General features: G+C 46.7%; 2 protein-coding genes across 7 annotated transcripts in view; one reads left to right on the forward strand and one right to left on the reverse strand.

The window, feature by feature from the left end:
• Positions 1–1394, reverse strand: part of PRP4K (pre-mRNA processing factor kinase PRP4K) — a 28332-nt gene extending 26938 nt beyond the window's left edge. For all 5 annotated transcript variants that reach the window (XM_081014683.1, XM_081014685.1, XM_081014682.1 and 2 more), the window contains exon 1: positions 1197–1394. In XM_081014683.1, the coding sequence (XP_080870809.1) occupies positions 1197–1312 (116 nt within the window). In that variant the 5' untranslated portion in view covers positions 1313–1394. The remainder of the gene's footprint in view (positions 1–1196) is intronic.
• A 1551-nt stretch (positions 1395–2945) lies between these two features.
• On the forward strand, positions 2946–13462 carry LOC308481999 (uncharacterized protein). Of its 2 annotated transcripts, XM_081014925.1 has the most exons (5): positions 2946–3206; positions 5040–5120; positions 6823–7390; positions 9234–9314; positions 9949–13462. In XM_081014925.1, exons 2-5 carry the CDS (start codon positions 5061–5063, stop codon positions 10392–10394), a joined length of 1155 nt encoding a protein of 384 aa, XP_080871051.1. In that variant the 5' UTR covers positions 2946–3206; positions 5040–5060; the 3' UTR covers positions 10395–13462. The 2 variants fall into 2 exon arrangements, with proteins under 2 accessions (XP_080871051.1, XP_080871052.1); XM_081014926.1 differs by lacking the exon at positions 5040–5120.
• Positions 13463–15636: the final 2174 nt, after the last annotated feature.

A 15636-nucleotide genomic window follows, 5' to 3' on the forward strand; every position in this document is an offset into this window, starting at 1 on the left:
AGAAATGTCACTGGAGTGGGAGCAGCTTTAACAAATACAATGTAAACGTCATGTGGTTTATAAGTTAAACACTAGCACTTATTTGCCTGTAAGGAGTTACTAAGACACAAAAAAGCCAAATGTGCATGTGTGATAGACCCATATGGCATTTAGACTGTGCCACAACTTTATTTATAAGCAATCGTATCACTCAGATTGCATCGGAAGAAATGGGTAGACCTCTATTTGAGATGAAGCACGCCAGAGAAACAAAATCAGTGATGTGGAAATTAAAAACCAGTAAAATACCAAAGAAATCTGTTAGTGAAGTACTTAGCAGCACTGATGGCAAAGGAAAAACAGCACAGCATGTCTATGAGCAACCACCCTGATATCTTTGGATGGAGGGCGGTATACAAATTCAATCAATCAATCGATCCAACAACAACAACAATCCCACTAGGGCTAGTAACTTTGCCCAGGCTCGTCAGACATTTCCCCAGCCACGTCGATAAGTCCAAAATGGAACAGAGTTAACTCTCAAAATAAGCATGAGCAGGAACCTCTCCCCCCCCCCCCCGAAATCTCGCACGTTAACTTGTGCGGGAAAAAGAAAAAAATCCCTTTTTTAAAAAAATTTTGGTGCGGCTCTCGCCTTTGCGCACGATCTTTCTTTTTAAACAAAGAAAGCGTAAGGCGAGAGGCTACTTGCCAACCCGCCCCCCCCCCGCCGCCGCAGGAGAGGCTTAAACGGCATTTAATTTCCAGCAAACCTTTCGGGGGTTCCTCCCCCAGGGAAGGAAAGCTCGCGCGGCGCCCGAGCCTTGAGGGCCCGGCGCTGGGACTCCCTTCCGGGTGGGGGCGGCAACTCTGGCGAGACCCAAAGGTAGGCCTTCGGGGCCCGAGCAGGCGCTGGGAAAGGGCCGGGCGGCGGCGAGGGAAAAGCCGGCTTCGTGCCTGCCCGCTCGAGGTTAAGGGCGGGCTCCGAAGAAGCTCGACCCGCTCCGGCCTCAGACGCCAGGCCCGGCCAGGGCCTCCTCGCGACCGTTATAACGGCTCAACAGCGCGTTCTCCCTCCCCCCTTCCCTCGCCCACCCGACTATCTCCCTCACAGCTACCGAAACTAAACCGCGTGCTTTAATATTATCTATCTATCTATCTATCTATCTATCTATCTATCTATCTATCTATCTTATGGTTCTTCTTCTTCTCCTTACCCGCGCCCCCGCAGCCCCGACTCCACTATCGTCGCCGCGGCCATTTTGAACTTCCGAACTCCTCGACTTCCACCGCCGCCGCCGCCGAAAGCTGAAGCGATTGAGACGTCGCGCATGCGTGCCGGCAGCGTAAGCCGAGCCGAAATAGTAATAATAATAAAAAAAAAACCCGCACACCTCGCTGGTCGCTTCGGCAGAAACCGGAAATGAGGTAAACGTCACGAGCACGGAAGTTGGTAAACGTAACTTCCTCCAGCAGCTTGTGAGGAGCAGGGGTTTTGCTCGCGGGAGATATAGCCCCATACTTCCGGTTCCCATTTGCCTGTAGCTTATACGCGAAGCGGCCAAGCGCAGCGTTACCATAGAGATCGGAGGGCGAAGCGGGTTCCAGTTCCGCTGGACAGCCCCGCATATGGCGGCGTCCAAATGGGAACAGAAAGTGAGGGGTGTAACTCTTTCCCGTTTCTATGATTCTTGAGGCTGAGCGTGGGCGGATGGGAGAGGAAGAATGGAATGTTCTGCTTTTAGGGAGCGTCTCTAAAAAGTCAGCCGCCGGGCGCAGGAGTAGAACACCCTTGATTTGTTGATGCATATAGGCCTTCCCAGGGATGCTGGAGAAAAGGCAGTGGTGCAAACGAAGACTCCTCTCCTTAAGCCAGTTACTTGAGAGTCGGTTGCATTTAGCTTACTTATACTCAGAGTAGATTCTTTTTGAAATGAATGCGCCTGAGTGGCATAGGTCCCTGAATTTCAGTGTTAGCCATCAACTTCATTAAATCTACTCTGAGTAAAGATGAGTTGACGACTACTTCTGGGTGGACAGAGAGTGCGGGGATGCGGTCATTAGGGCCCGATCCTATGCTGTTATCTCATGTGATGAAGTCCCCGCACGGGACCAAGGAAACCTTGAACGTTGCAAGATGCACACTTATTTCCAATATATATATGCCATCCTATAAGCGTGTTCTCAAGGCACCCTGCAACAAAGAATTAAAATGAATTTATGATATGTAATAAAACATTAAAAGCGGTGTGAAAAATCTTGATAAAAATGAGTTTAAACCAGAACAGATTAAGAGAGCTGGAAAAATTGCCTGGTGCTAAAACGGCATCAGGGTGCAGGTGCCTGGGCAATTCTGTAGGGGGAAGCGCTGCTACTTGGTACCCCTCGAAATAAAATCTTAAGGTGCGCATGGAGATAGTAAATCTCTCGGGTGCCCGGGTCTCAAGCCATGAAAGGACCGACTCGAAAAGTGGAAAGGCGTTTCTTTGAATCCTTCGACCTCCCACCATGGGTCCCATTGTCAACATTTTCACCTGCATATTATTATTACCTAATCCATATTTTACATCTTTCCATGTTATCTATTGTAATCGTTACATTACAAGTGTTACTAAAATCCTGCTAATGTTTTCATCTGCTTACAGTGGTCTCCTAAATAAATTGTAAATTTCCCCCCATTCTTTCTTGAAGTTGTTGTCTTCTTGGTTCCTGAGCTTTCCGGTCAGTTTTGCCATTTCGGTATATATTCCATCAGTTGAACAAAGAAATCCCTACATATGGTTATGTATTTGGTAATGTGATAACTTTTTACAATAAAAACTATTGCAAAAAGAAAAGAAAAGTGGAAAGGTGTAGTAGCTTTCAAGTGTAACAGGGATGAAGGAAACCATCCCGCAGTCCTGCTTCGAGGCCATTTGCACATGCTCCCTTAGCGCTTTTGGTAGGAGGGGTCTGGGTATCTGCAAGGCAGCCTTGGCTTGGGAAGTTGGTGAGAGAAGCAGGGAAGGGCTTGGAGGAGCGGAAGCAGATCGGGACCAAGGGAAGCCATCCTGGTTTAGCTCTCCTGCGGAGGGGAGCAGAGGGGGAGGTCCTGCCTGTCTCCCCTCGCCTAAGCTTGCGTGCGCAAGGTTTTCTGTCGCGTGGCGGCGGATGATTTCGCAGGGGCGCAAGGACCCGAAGTTCTCGCTGATGGATCTGCGCAAAACTTTTACCCATGGGTAACAAAGGTAGATTTCTTTGATGGCCGACCCTGAGCATGAAAACCGGAGGTGGGGATTTGCTGGGCTCCTTCCTGGAAGACAAAAGCACAGCCCCTCCGTAATACTGTATATTCCCTTGCGCGCGCGTTAAGCCTCGTACTTTGTGCATACTTCCCTCTTCGGTTTTCAAATCGTTGCTTCTGCCCCTAGTAAAGAGGAGTCGGTGCATATTTACCTCGCTTTATTTCACTGTATGATTTGCTCTCCCAGTCCTGTGCACTTGAATCTAGAGGGGATTCTACCCGTATTACGTTAAATGAGTGCAGCATCTTCGATGTGTTCTGCATTTTCCAACCGCTTTTAAGAAGCGTTGCAAAAAAAATGGTTGGCCTAAATAGTACGAGATCCCTGTATCCCTCTCTGTGCAGGTTTGTGTTAACTGGATGTTTGGAGTTAAAGATGCTGTGGTTTTGCTGGGTTTGTTTGTGAGCATTCACTTAAGATCAGTGCTATATAGAGCTTAATGTCTTTCCCGAAGTTAGCGCTTCCGTTACAGGAAACACTCATTTTTCAAGCAATAAATTGCAGGAAAACGCAGTTAATACAGGAAGAGCTTTGCTGGATCAGACCAAAGGCCCATCTAGTATAGCGTCCTCTATTTGCCCAGTAGCCAAGGGGAGCAGGCCACGGGTGTCACTTCTTACATGGCCTCTCACAATTGGTGTCACTGCTATATACATGGAGTGGCAGAGTGGCAGGGAGGCCAGCACTGCGCAGGCAGCCCAGTGAAGTCAACTTACACCAACATCCTCCCTCCCTTACCTCTCTCCCTCTTGGTAAGCCACAGTGATGGCAATGGTGGGAGGCCAGGGAATTGCTCCTGGGATCCAACCAGCTTCTTTTGGAAAGCCCAAATCACAGCATGAGTGCAACAACCTGTTCCCCACTCGGGCTCACCAGCAATTACTATTCAGAGACATGCCACCTCCAGTACACAGCCATTGTGGTCGGTCGCTAATGAAAGCCTTGTCCTCCATGAATTTGTTTAACCACCTTTTGAAACCATCCCAGTCGATGGCCACTGCTGCCTTGTTTTAACAGTGTGTTGTGTGAACACACTACCCTTGGGCTGCAGGACTAAACAAACGCATCTTTAAGCACCAAACTTTGAAATCCTGTTTGGAATTTAATTCCATAGGAACATTTGGACTTGTAAGTCAAGTAGGGATAGGCGATATCCGGTTTTGCAACATCGTGATATATCTATGTATCACAGCGTTTGAAATCAGGATGGAGCTATGTAGAGGCATTGGCTGGCTTCACGGTTTCCCCCACATTGTTATTTTTTGCATAGTGCGCGCGCGTGCGCACACACACACACACACACCATGACTTGTGATACATTGCCATATCAAAAATTATGAAACCGATATCACAATATGGACTTTGAACCGGTTTTGGATGATCACCAGTAGATCACTCAGTCCTAAAGTAAATATCTTCAAGATGAGGGTTGTGTTGGAGGGAGGAAAGAAAAATGACCCAGGACAAAAATAAAAATAAAATGTGGCTACTTGCTACAGTGGCTATATTCTGCCTCCATGGTCAGAGGTATTATGCTTCTGAATACCAGTTGCTGGAAACTGCAGGACAAAATATCACTGTTGTGCTCACGTCCAGCTTGTGGGCTTCCCATGGGTATGTGGATGGTCCCTGTGAAAACAGGGAGCTGGAGTAGATGAGCTGTTGGTCTGATCCCGTTGGGCTGTTCTTCTGTTCTAATAAAAGTAGAATTTCTTTTCATGTTTCTTTGTACTGACCACAGTTTTGATCATTGATCTGATTGTTTTGAACTCCCAGGAATCCGGAGCAAATTCACCAATGATTGAAAAACAAAACAACAACAACAACCCAATAACTAATAAGACCGACAGACAGTTTGTAAGTAGACTTTCAATTTTTGAATGTGTTGGATCTTTCCTCACCATTCATATTTTAACTTGACACATTATTAACATCATACACGTTCATCATAGTCTTTCAAACATACTTGTATTTTCTATAAAAAAAATAACCCACAATTTGCAAACTGCAATAGAGTAATGGATAATTCAGTGTAAGTTTATTTAATGGGGGGATGGGGTTTTAACTGGGGTGTGTGTGTTTTAAATTGTTTTAAAATGTTATATGTTAATTTAGATTTTTGTATTTGTGGAGTGGGAGATTGTTTAGGGGCTTTGGTTGGGGAATGTACTTTTTATTAGTTTGCATACATTAGCATTGCTAATTGTTTTAATTGTGCTTTTATATTATAACTTTGTGTTGTGAACCACCCTGAGACCTACGGGTAAGGGGCGGCATACAAATTTATTTTAAGAATAGGAATAGCAATAAGAATAGGAATAATAAGAGCAATAATTTAATGTAAAGCATAAAAATGGCTTTTGACATATTATCAGCTAAGGATTGGGGGGGGGGTGTGGAAGTACCCCACTACTCTAGAGGGGTGGATAGCTCAGTTGGTTAGAGCATGGTGCTGATACAGTGGTACCTTGGGTTAAGAACTTAATTCGTTCTGGAGGTCTGTTCTTAACCTGAAACTGTTCTTAACCTGAAGCAACACTTTAGCTAATGGGGCCTCCTGCTGCCATCGTGCCACCGCTGCATGATTTCTGTTCTCATCCTGAAGCAAAGTTCTTAACCCGAGGTACTATTTCTGGGTTAGTGGAGTCTGTAACCTGAAGTGTCTGTAACCTGAAGCGCCTGTAACCTGAGGTACCACTGTAATGCCAATTGCTGCATATTCCGGCGTTGCAGGGAGTTAGACAAGATGATCCTCATGGTCTCTTGCAACTCTACAATTCTATGTGGTATTGCATACCATGCTTTACCTAGGAAGGGTTGGGTAACGTTCCCATTTGACTACTGGATATGGTAGTTTGGCTGCACAGTGAGAAGGACAGTTCAGTGGTAGAGTGCATGTTTTTTGGGGTGGAAAGTGACTTGCATCCCCTTGAGATTCAACGTCACCCAGTCTGCCATTTCCCCCCCCTCCGTAAATTTACATTCACATTCACCCGGTGCTATACCAGCTGCACTGGCTCCCGGTGGAGTACAGGATCAGGTTTAAGGTGCTAGTTTTAACCTTTAAAGCCCTATACGGCCTAGGACCCTCGTACCTACGGGACCGCCTCTCCTGGTATGCCCCACAGAGAAACTTACGGTCTTCAAACAAAAACATCTTGGAGGTCCCAGGCCACAGAGAAGTTAGGCTGGCCTCAACTAGAGCCAGGGCTTTTTCGGCTGTGGCTCCGATCTGGTGGAACGCTCTGTCACAAGAGACTAGGGCCCTGCGGGACTTGACATCTTTCTGCAGGGCCTGCAAGACAGAGCTGTTCCACCAGACCTTTGGTCAGGGCACAGCCTGACTCCCTCCTTTGGCAATCTTCACAGAACTCTAGCCCAATGGTTGCCATCAATTTGATTTGAATTAATTTTATAATGAAATGATTTTAGAATGTTGTACTATTTTATTGTTGTTAGCCGCCCTGAGCCTGGCTTCGGCTGGGGAGGGCGGGATATAAATAAATTTATTATTATTATTATTATTATTATTATTATTATTATTATTATATTTTTATAGGTTGTTAATTTCAACACCATGAGCCGCCGTGGAAACAACTGGGCCTACACCGAGGTCATTGACCTCCTGGATATATGGGGAGAGCAGAAGATCCAGAAGCTGCTTCAGAGCAGCTACAGAAATATGGACACCTTCCAAGTCATTGCAAGCGAGATGGCCAAGCGGGGACACGAACGCACTGCGCAGGAATGCCGGACCAAGACTAAAACAATGCGGAGGGATTACAAAAAGGCCAAGGACAACCCCTCTTCGCTGGGCGGGCGCATGACGTGCCCTTTCTATGAGCAGCTCGATAGGATATTGGCCGGCGATTCTGGCTTCCAGCCCCCAAGGAGGCTACCGCACGCTGCTTTGCCGGAGGAGTCGTCGGGGGATACCAATTCTCCTTGTCCCCTGGCGGAAGGAGCCGCGCCCGTGGTGCCAGAGGACTATAGCGAGAGTCCGGATCAGTTTTCCCCATGCACACAGATAGCTGTGGAGATCTCCGATTCCGCCACGCCCAGTCCCATGTTCTACATGACGAGGGCGGTCTCCGCGAAGCCTGCAAGCATGTCTTGGCCGGCAGCAAGTAAGATCTCTGCTTTGTGCCCGGGAGAAACTTGTAGCAATGATAATTTTATTCTCCAGCGGGTGCAGAAACTTCAGTGGGTGCAGAATGCAGCAGCGAGGCTCCTCACGGGGTCTCTGCCATGGGAGCATATTCACCCAGTGCTTTTCCAGCTGCACTGGCTCCCAGTGGAGTACAGGGTCAGATTTAAGGTGCTGGTTTTGACCTTTAAAGCCCTTCACGGCCTAGGACCCTTGTACCTACGGGACCGCCTCTCCCGGTATGCCCCACGGAGAGCCTCAAGGTCCATAAATAGCAACACCCTAGTGGTCCCGGGCCCTAAGGAAGTTAGATTGGCTTCAACCAGAGCCAGGGCCTTTTCAGCTCTGGCTCCGGCCTGGTGGAACGCTCTGTCTCATGAGACCAGGGCCCTGCAGGATCTGATTTCTTTCCACAGGGCCTGTAAGACAGAGTTGTTCCGCCTGGCCTTTGGCTTGGAATCAGTTTGATTCCCTCCCCCTCTTTCTTTTTCCTTTCTCCTCCTATGAAGAAATTGCACCCTAATGTTTTAATGTTTTATCTTAATCTTTTAAATTGTATTTTAATCAACTTGTTTTTATTATTGGTTGTTAGCCGCCCTGAGCCCGGTCTTGGCTGGGGAGGGCGGGGTATAAATAAAAATTCTTCTTCTTCTTCTTCTTCTTCTTCTTCTTCTTCTTCTTCTTCTTCCACCGCCCAGGCTGACTGCCTGGGTTGCCCCAGCCACTCTGGGCGGCTCCCAACAAAATAATAAAAATGCAGTAAAACGTCAAGCCTTAAAAACTTCCCTGAACAGATGTGGCCTTCAAATGTTGCACCTTGTGAGATTCTGTGCATTGGTCCGCCTGTGCTGTGGCTGTGTTTATTTATTATGTTTTCTTACAGTTATGTCCTGTCTTCCTTCCATCATGGAACCCAAGGGGCAGGTGGTGCTCAAACGGTCTCCCATCCAAGCTCTGAACCGACAAGCTTGGTTTCAGCAATGGGGTGGAGGAGAGGGCCATCCATGGCGCCAAGCCATGATGTCTACGGTCCACCTCCAAAGTTGGAGGCAGCAATGCTTCTGAATAGTAGGCCGTTCTTATGTGGCCTGTTCCTTCAGGCCATTCCCTGGGAGTATGCTGCTGCTTCTAGTTCAGGACAGTGCCTGTGTACTTATGCTATTCTAAGCTTCTCATAGGTATTTGGTTGTCTAATGTGAGAACGAAATGCTGGACCAGATGGGTCTTTGGTCTGATCTAGGACTGGGCAATGTATTGATATACCATCCAAAACCGGTTTGAAATCCATATCATGATATTGGTTTCATCATTTTTGACCTGGCAATATATTGCGAATCATGATGTGTATGTGTGTGTGTGTGGCGTGTGTACTATGCAAAAATCACAATGTGGGGAAAACCGTGAAGCCAGCCAATGCCTCCATCCTGATTTCAGGCATTGTGATATATAGTGGTACCTCAGTTTTCGAACGTCTCTGTTAACAAACATTTCAGTTTTCGAACACCGTGAACCCGGAAGTAAATGCTTCTGTTTTTGAATGCGCCTCGGAAGTCAAACATGAAACGCTGCTTCCGTATTGAGTTTTCTGTTTTGAGGCTTCCGTTTTGAGTTTTCGGCTTTTGAACGTTTTGGAACTCGAACGGTCTTCTGGAACAGATTATGTTTGAAAACCGAGGTACCACTGTATAGGTAAATTGCAACGTTTAACTGGTGATATATCACAATACTGAAAACCAGATATCGCCCAGCCCTAGCTTGACCCAGCAGGCTTCTTCATATGTATAAAACATATTAAATCACACATCTTTTTTCATTCCCGCTAGAAGCTGATCATCCAGCTCCATCCCTCTCCTCTATGTTCCTCAGTAACCCTGGCAGCTCATCAACCAAAGGTTCAAGAATGGGTAAATATGAAATGATAACATGACGAGATAAAAAAAAAAAGTTTAAAATGAGTATATAAAAAAAACAGTGTTTCTGTTCGGTATTATAGGGACAGAAATCCCCCCCCCCCAATGTTAAAATTGTTTATGTATTTAGCAACAGCAGCTAGGATTCTATATGTCCCAACCAAGGAAGAATGGATAAGTAAGATAATAGACTATGCAGAACTGGCAAAATTAAGATAATCTAATTATGAGCGTTTTACGTAAGAATGGATGCCTTTTTCAGAATATTTAAAGAAATACTATATTATGATGAACTTGCAAGCAAGATTTGAGCTATGAGCAACAGAGGTAATTAGATTATAATATTGTGGTTACGATTTAATAGAAGATTGGGTACAGCAGAAGGGGAAAAACAACAACTCCATGGAAAAATAAGAGAAAAGATGAAGTTGTGTTTTGATTGTATACGTTAAAAATGTTGAAACTTAATAAAACATAACTGCGGGGTGGGGTAAATACATCACTGAACTCATTTTGTTAGTACGGTATTTAACCTACCCAGAGTCCTTTTGCATCACATTGCAATGTGCACTCTCCTTTTTAATATATGGCTGTGTGTGTGTGTTTGTGTGTGCCTGTCTATCTCCAGATGCAACGGTGGCCCCTTCGTCAGCTCTGCTGCCCAACTGCCCAACTCTGTCTTCCGAAGGGCGGCTGACCAGAGTCCGAAAGCGCCAAAGAAAAACCAGGAACGACTTGGTCATGGAATTGTCACGGATAGCAGACAGGAGGGTACAGACCGCAACTGACAGAATCCTGTCTTCCTTGAACCGGTATGCCACCGCAGACCTTCAGGACCGTGAGAGGGACCGGGCAGACACGGCGCAAATCATTGCCATCATGCATCGCCAGACAGAACTGCTGGAATCGCTGGTGCAGATGCAGTCTGTCGAGCAGACGCCGGTGTCCCCTGCACCCTCGTGGCACCCTCGGCCGCGCGCCGCCATCTCTCCCCCCTCCCGTTCGGGTGTCCCCAGGAGGACACTGGTGCCCCGGGTGAACCACAGGCGGAGACCACAGAAGTACAGCCCGTAACTGTACTACTGAGGAAGAGGGTTTCCTAGTTAAAGTTGCTGGGTGCTACTGGAACAATATATTGAGAGCCTACACCCAAAGGCATTTGTATTAACGGCTGGAGTTTCTAATGCTTAGAATAGGACATAAACAGTGAGGCCTAATATATGCTACTGAAGCCTCAGTCGTGTACCCGTTCTCCTGAAAACGTGCCCCCTTGAACTCAATGGGACTTACTTTTGAGTAGTTATGCATAGCGTTGTACTCTTAAGTGTTTGGATTTAGATGCTCCGGAAGACTGTTTTGTAGCATATGTTCCAAAGACACCAAGATTAATTATCTGGTTCCTTATTGGCCCTGTGGGTTAGACAATTAGGTGCTAAAAATCTTAATGGGTCCTCACCTAATTATGTTGATGGCCAATGCCACCACCCTTCCACATCTTCCTTTTTTAAAATTTTGTATTCCATGAAACGTCATTTAAGTTTTAAACTCCTTTCCCCCTGTTTTAATTAAAAACACCCTGTTATCGTCTGGGAGGTGGCAAAAACATGCAATGGTTGCGGCAAGATCAACAGTGGTTCTTCCAGTGGTGCAACAATAAAGCTTGCTAGCACATTTGCAAAGCTAAGCAGGGTCCGTTATGGTTTCAAATTGGATGGGGGACCATGTGTTGAGATTCTTGTATTTCAGAGGGTTGGACTAGATGACCCTCAGGATCCCTTCCAATTCTACAATTCTGTGCTTCCCTCTTCTGCTTGGTTTCTTTGTCCTCTTTTGATAGGTGGGTCCAGCTTTCTTCTATGCAAACAGGATAAAGAGGATGGGCATATACTATGGACATAATACATTAAATTGTGTATCATGTAGGGTGGGAACATAATATAAATTAATATCAAACATTTATTTAATGCTAACCATAAGCTAGTTGAAGTATAGACCAGAACAATAAAATGCAGTCCTTAAACATAGGGTTTTGGATACCTCCGTGCATCAGCTTGCCATGGCTAAGGCTTGGTTCTTTTCTGCTGAATAGGAAGTGGAAAGAAAAGACATCCATGTCATCCCCCTTCCTCCTAAATCATCGCTTCTGTAATACATAGAAGTCAGAACATTTCCTTTCCTGGCTGAAAGCATGACATCCACTGCATAGCTATGGCCTGGCCTCCGTGGTCCATCTGTGGTGTGGGGAGGTGAGGCATGTCTTGATGTCACTGGTAGATACAGGCTTTGAAAACCATGGTGCAGACCTAGCCCTCGGATGTTTATGTTGGGTAGGTGAGATGGGTGTTGCAAGGAGAAGTTACAGGTGGATTTAAAAATGGGGCTGAGAAGGTGGAAGGTGAAAGGACTTCATTAGTGGAAGGTAGGGCGAGACGTGCATTCGACCTGCAGAACAGTAGGACACAGAAGATGCCATGCAGGCTGATTTCAGATGAGCTTGCATAGGTGAATGAAGATAAAAACGAGATACATGGGAATTGGAGGTGGAGAGTGTTAAACGCAGGGCTATTTTTCTAGGTGCCGGAACTCGCCATGAACATTTCCCTTCTTCTCTTAGAATGCCAATGGTGCCCACATAAGAGATGGGAGACTTTCCGGCTGAAAAAAATAACTAAAAGCTAAGTGTTGGTTGTTGAGATCAACAGGGATTCAGTACAACAATGTAAGGGGAGGGTGATGTGATCAGAAGAAGGGAAGCAAGAGTGCTGTTTGGTTGCTTCTGGACAACATCTCTGCTCGGTGGTAGCACTGCAAAGGAAGTAAGGGAGCAAAGTATCTCACAGGAGAGGTACCATCTAGTGAGAGAGGGGGTGGCTCTCTTAATCCCCCCCCGGCTTTTGTTTTTGTAACCTGTGCCAGTTCCTCTGGCTTGTTGGACTAGCAGCAATAAACTGGGATTGGCGCAACTCCCATCTTGATTGCTGACACTCAGCGCATCGCATGAGCAGGCCTGCCGCTCTATAATCGCTGCAGGAAGTAACCGTGTAAGACAAAGGTGCATGCTTAGTGGCATGCAGCGAATACAGACAAGGCTTATAGATACCCAAAGTAATGATCTTCAGGATCTATAGGAAATGATACAGTTGGAACATGGAAGCTACAGTGCATGGAAGCTTTAAAACTTACTTCCAGGGATCTTTCAGTGAGGAAAACAACAACAGTGGGCAGTTTTTACTGGAAGATAACTTCCTCACTGCTGTTTATCTCTGCCACCATTTGCAGACACCGAAGATTATTTGGGTATGTGCTAGGGCAGAGCTTTCCAAAATTTTCATGTTGGTGGAACACTTTTTAGACATGCATCATTTCACGGCACAGTAATTCAGTTTTACTAGCAAACTGGAGGTTAAACTAACCCCTTTCCAACCCCGGGACGACAACAGGGAGTATTCGTGCGACACACCTACACACTGCAGTCAACACACTAATGGGTCGTGACACACAGTTTGGAAAGCTTTGTGCTAGGGAATATCGTTGGATCACATGGGGCAGCGGAGATATCCTACAGGACTAACTTTTGCCCTGATTGGGGCTGCTTAAGCCCGATAGCAGATGTGGGGAAACTTTGGCCCTCCAGATGTTTCTGAACTTCAACTCCCATGGTCCCTGGCCTTTGTCCATGATTGCTAGGGCTGATGGGAGTTGTAGTTCAGTAACATCTGGTGGGCTGAAAGTTCCCCACTTCTGCCATACAGCAGATACATAAAGGCACGCAATACCTATAACTTCTTGAAAGAGTGGCAACCCAGTTGAGAGTGGTAGCCAGTTTTGACTTCTTGGATAGAATTAACAGGTGAATTAGTGGGCTTAAGCAGTTGTGGAGAGGCCATGCCACAGACCTTTGGAGAATGGGGAGCAAATTATTTTTGTCTACAAAAAAGCAATTGATGAGAATTGTGCGTACCATGGATTTGACAGGTGTGCTAGGTCCCTTGTTTCAGCAAGATGGCAGGCAAGGGTTGTGTCGAGAAATACAAGGGATATCCTAGGTTAGAATGGTATTTTAGCTTTCTTTTGTAATGGCAAACGTCTTTGCTTGCTTGTATTATAAACCCTGCTTCATAAAAACTTTGTTTCAAATCAAATTTGCCTCCCTCTCTCTTTCTGCATGATGTGTTATCAGCAGGCTGCATGCTCATTGGAAGTGGTTTAAGGAGGGTTAAGTACTCTGACCTGCTTCAGGCAAGGGATGCAAGGCGAATCAAGGGAGGGATAATGGTGAGGGACGCGGGTGGCGCTGTGAGGGACAGAACATTTGCCTTGCATGCAGAAAGTCCCAAGTCTATGAGACCCTGCAAGTCAGTATAGACAATACCAAGCTAATTGAACAAGCTAATGGGTGGGACGCGGGTGGCGCTGTGGGTTAAACCACATCCTAGGACTTGCTGATCAGAAGGTCGGCGGTTCGAATCCCCGCAACGGGGTGAGCTCCTGTTGCTCGGTCCCTGCTCCTGCCAACCTAGCAGTTCGAAAGCACGTCAAAGTGCAAGTAGATAAATGGGTACCGCTCTGGCGGGAAGGTAAATGGTGTTTCCATGCGCTGCTCTGGTTCGCCAGAAGCGGCTTAGTCATGCTGGCCACATGGCCGGAAACTGTACGCCGGCTCCCTTGGCCAATAAAGCGAGATGAGTGCCGCAACCCCAGAGTCGGCCACGACTGGACCTAATGGTTAGGGGTCCCTTTACCTTTAATGGTAGGGAAGACAACCCAGCTTGGATCTACACGAGATCTACAACCACACTGGTTAGGTGTCTGCTTAGGTACAGAACTCTGCCCAGAGGAGGCCAAACGGAGCAACACTAATCTGTCGCCTCATACCTGACCAGTACGCTTCCGAGCACAGTTCAAAGTGTTGCTGCTGACCTGTAAAGCCCTAAATGGCCTCGGCCCAGTATACCCAGTCTCCACCCCCATCATTCAGCCCGGACACTGAGGTCCCGCTCTGAGGGCCTTCTGGCGGTTCCCACACTGCAAGAAGTGAGGTTGCAGGGAACCAGGCAGAGGGCCTTCTTGGTAGCGGTGCCCGTCAGATGTCAAGGAAATAAACAGCTATCTGACTTTTAGAAGAAATCTGAAGGCAGCCTTGTTTAGGGAAGTTTTTAATGTTTGATGTTTTATCATGTTTTTAATATTCTGTTGGGAGCTGCCCAGAGTGGCTGGGAAAACCCAGTCAGATGGGTGGGGTATGAATTATGGTTAACACAATTCAGAAACATTCAGTCATATTTACTATTTGTACTGGGGAGTTAAGTGTAGTGGTGGAAGGGAAGGCACAAAGGTTTCAAGGTTAGATGATATTCCATATTCGCCGAGCATTTGTCCCCATTCATTTGCAGAGACAGGACAACTCATCCTGATTTGCTTTCAGGTTGTTTATATGTTTTCCTGTTAGTCATCTCACACTTGGGGCCTCTACTCCCCGCAGCTTCCCCCAGCCGGTGGGTTGTCAGACCCTCTAGGTTCGTCTCCCCTCTGTGTAGCTAAATTCATGGAGACTCGTTAAGTTGTGGCCTGATTAAACCCAACATGTTAACAAGTGTTCCAAAGGGCATGTGATTTACCAGGGACAGGTACCAGAAAACAGAGGCAGTTGGGACACTTAAGCAGCGAGTGTTAGCTTAGTGCAGAAGTGGGGTTCTGTTGTGGGGTGCATTTTGGGGGGTGGGGGGTGTCTCTGTGTGTGTGTCCCTGCAAGCTAGTAGTGCGCTGGGCCAGAGGCAAAAATAGGCAGAGCACTCTGTCACCTCCCCTCTTCTGTGCCACTACCATCTATTGCTAACTCTCCAGTCTGTTCCCCCATTTCCCCCCTCCCTTGCCACTAGCCCAAAAGGTCGAAGGTTACACTTTGCCCAACCCCTGGATGAAAAGCTTTGTGGATGAAAAACTGCATGGGAGTGCATCTGAGCACCTCTGAGGTTCCAGAAGGAAAGAAGGAATATCTGCTCAAGCCGCCTTGCCAACATTATTTTGCAGTTTCCTTAACCATTTTAGCCCCATCGCTAGCCCCAAAGCAGCAATTTGAGATTCAAGGTTCTGCAAAGGAAACATTTCATGCTTACGCTCAGATAACTCCAACACAGTTTTGATCGTGCTTTGCTGCTTTTAAGGACCCACAAACAAAAAAATCAGAACGGCATGTAATTCTCTGAAGCAGAGGTTTTCAACCAGTGTGCCATGGCACCCTGGGGTGCCTTGAATGATGGTCAGGGATGCTTTGGGCAACACTGGCCTCTGTTCCTCTTCCTTCCCTCCCTCCTCT

This window comes from Podarcis pityusensis (assembly GCF_964106645.2).
Source record: "Podarcis pityusensis genome assembly, chromosome: 7".
Taxonomy (NCBI): Eukaryota; Metazoa; Chordata; class Lepidosauria; order Squamata; family Lacertidae; genus Podarcis; species Podarcis pityusensis.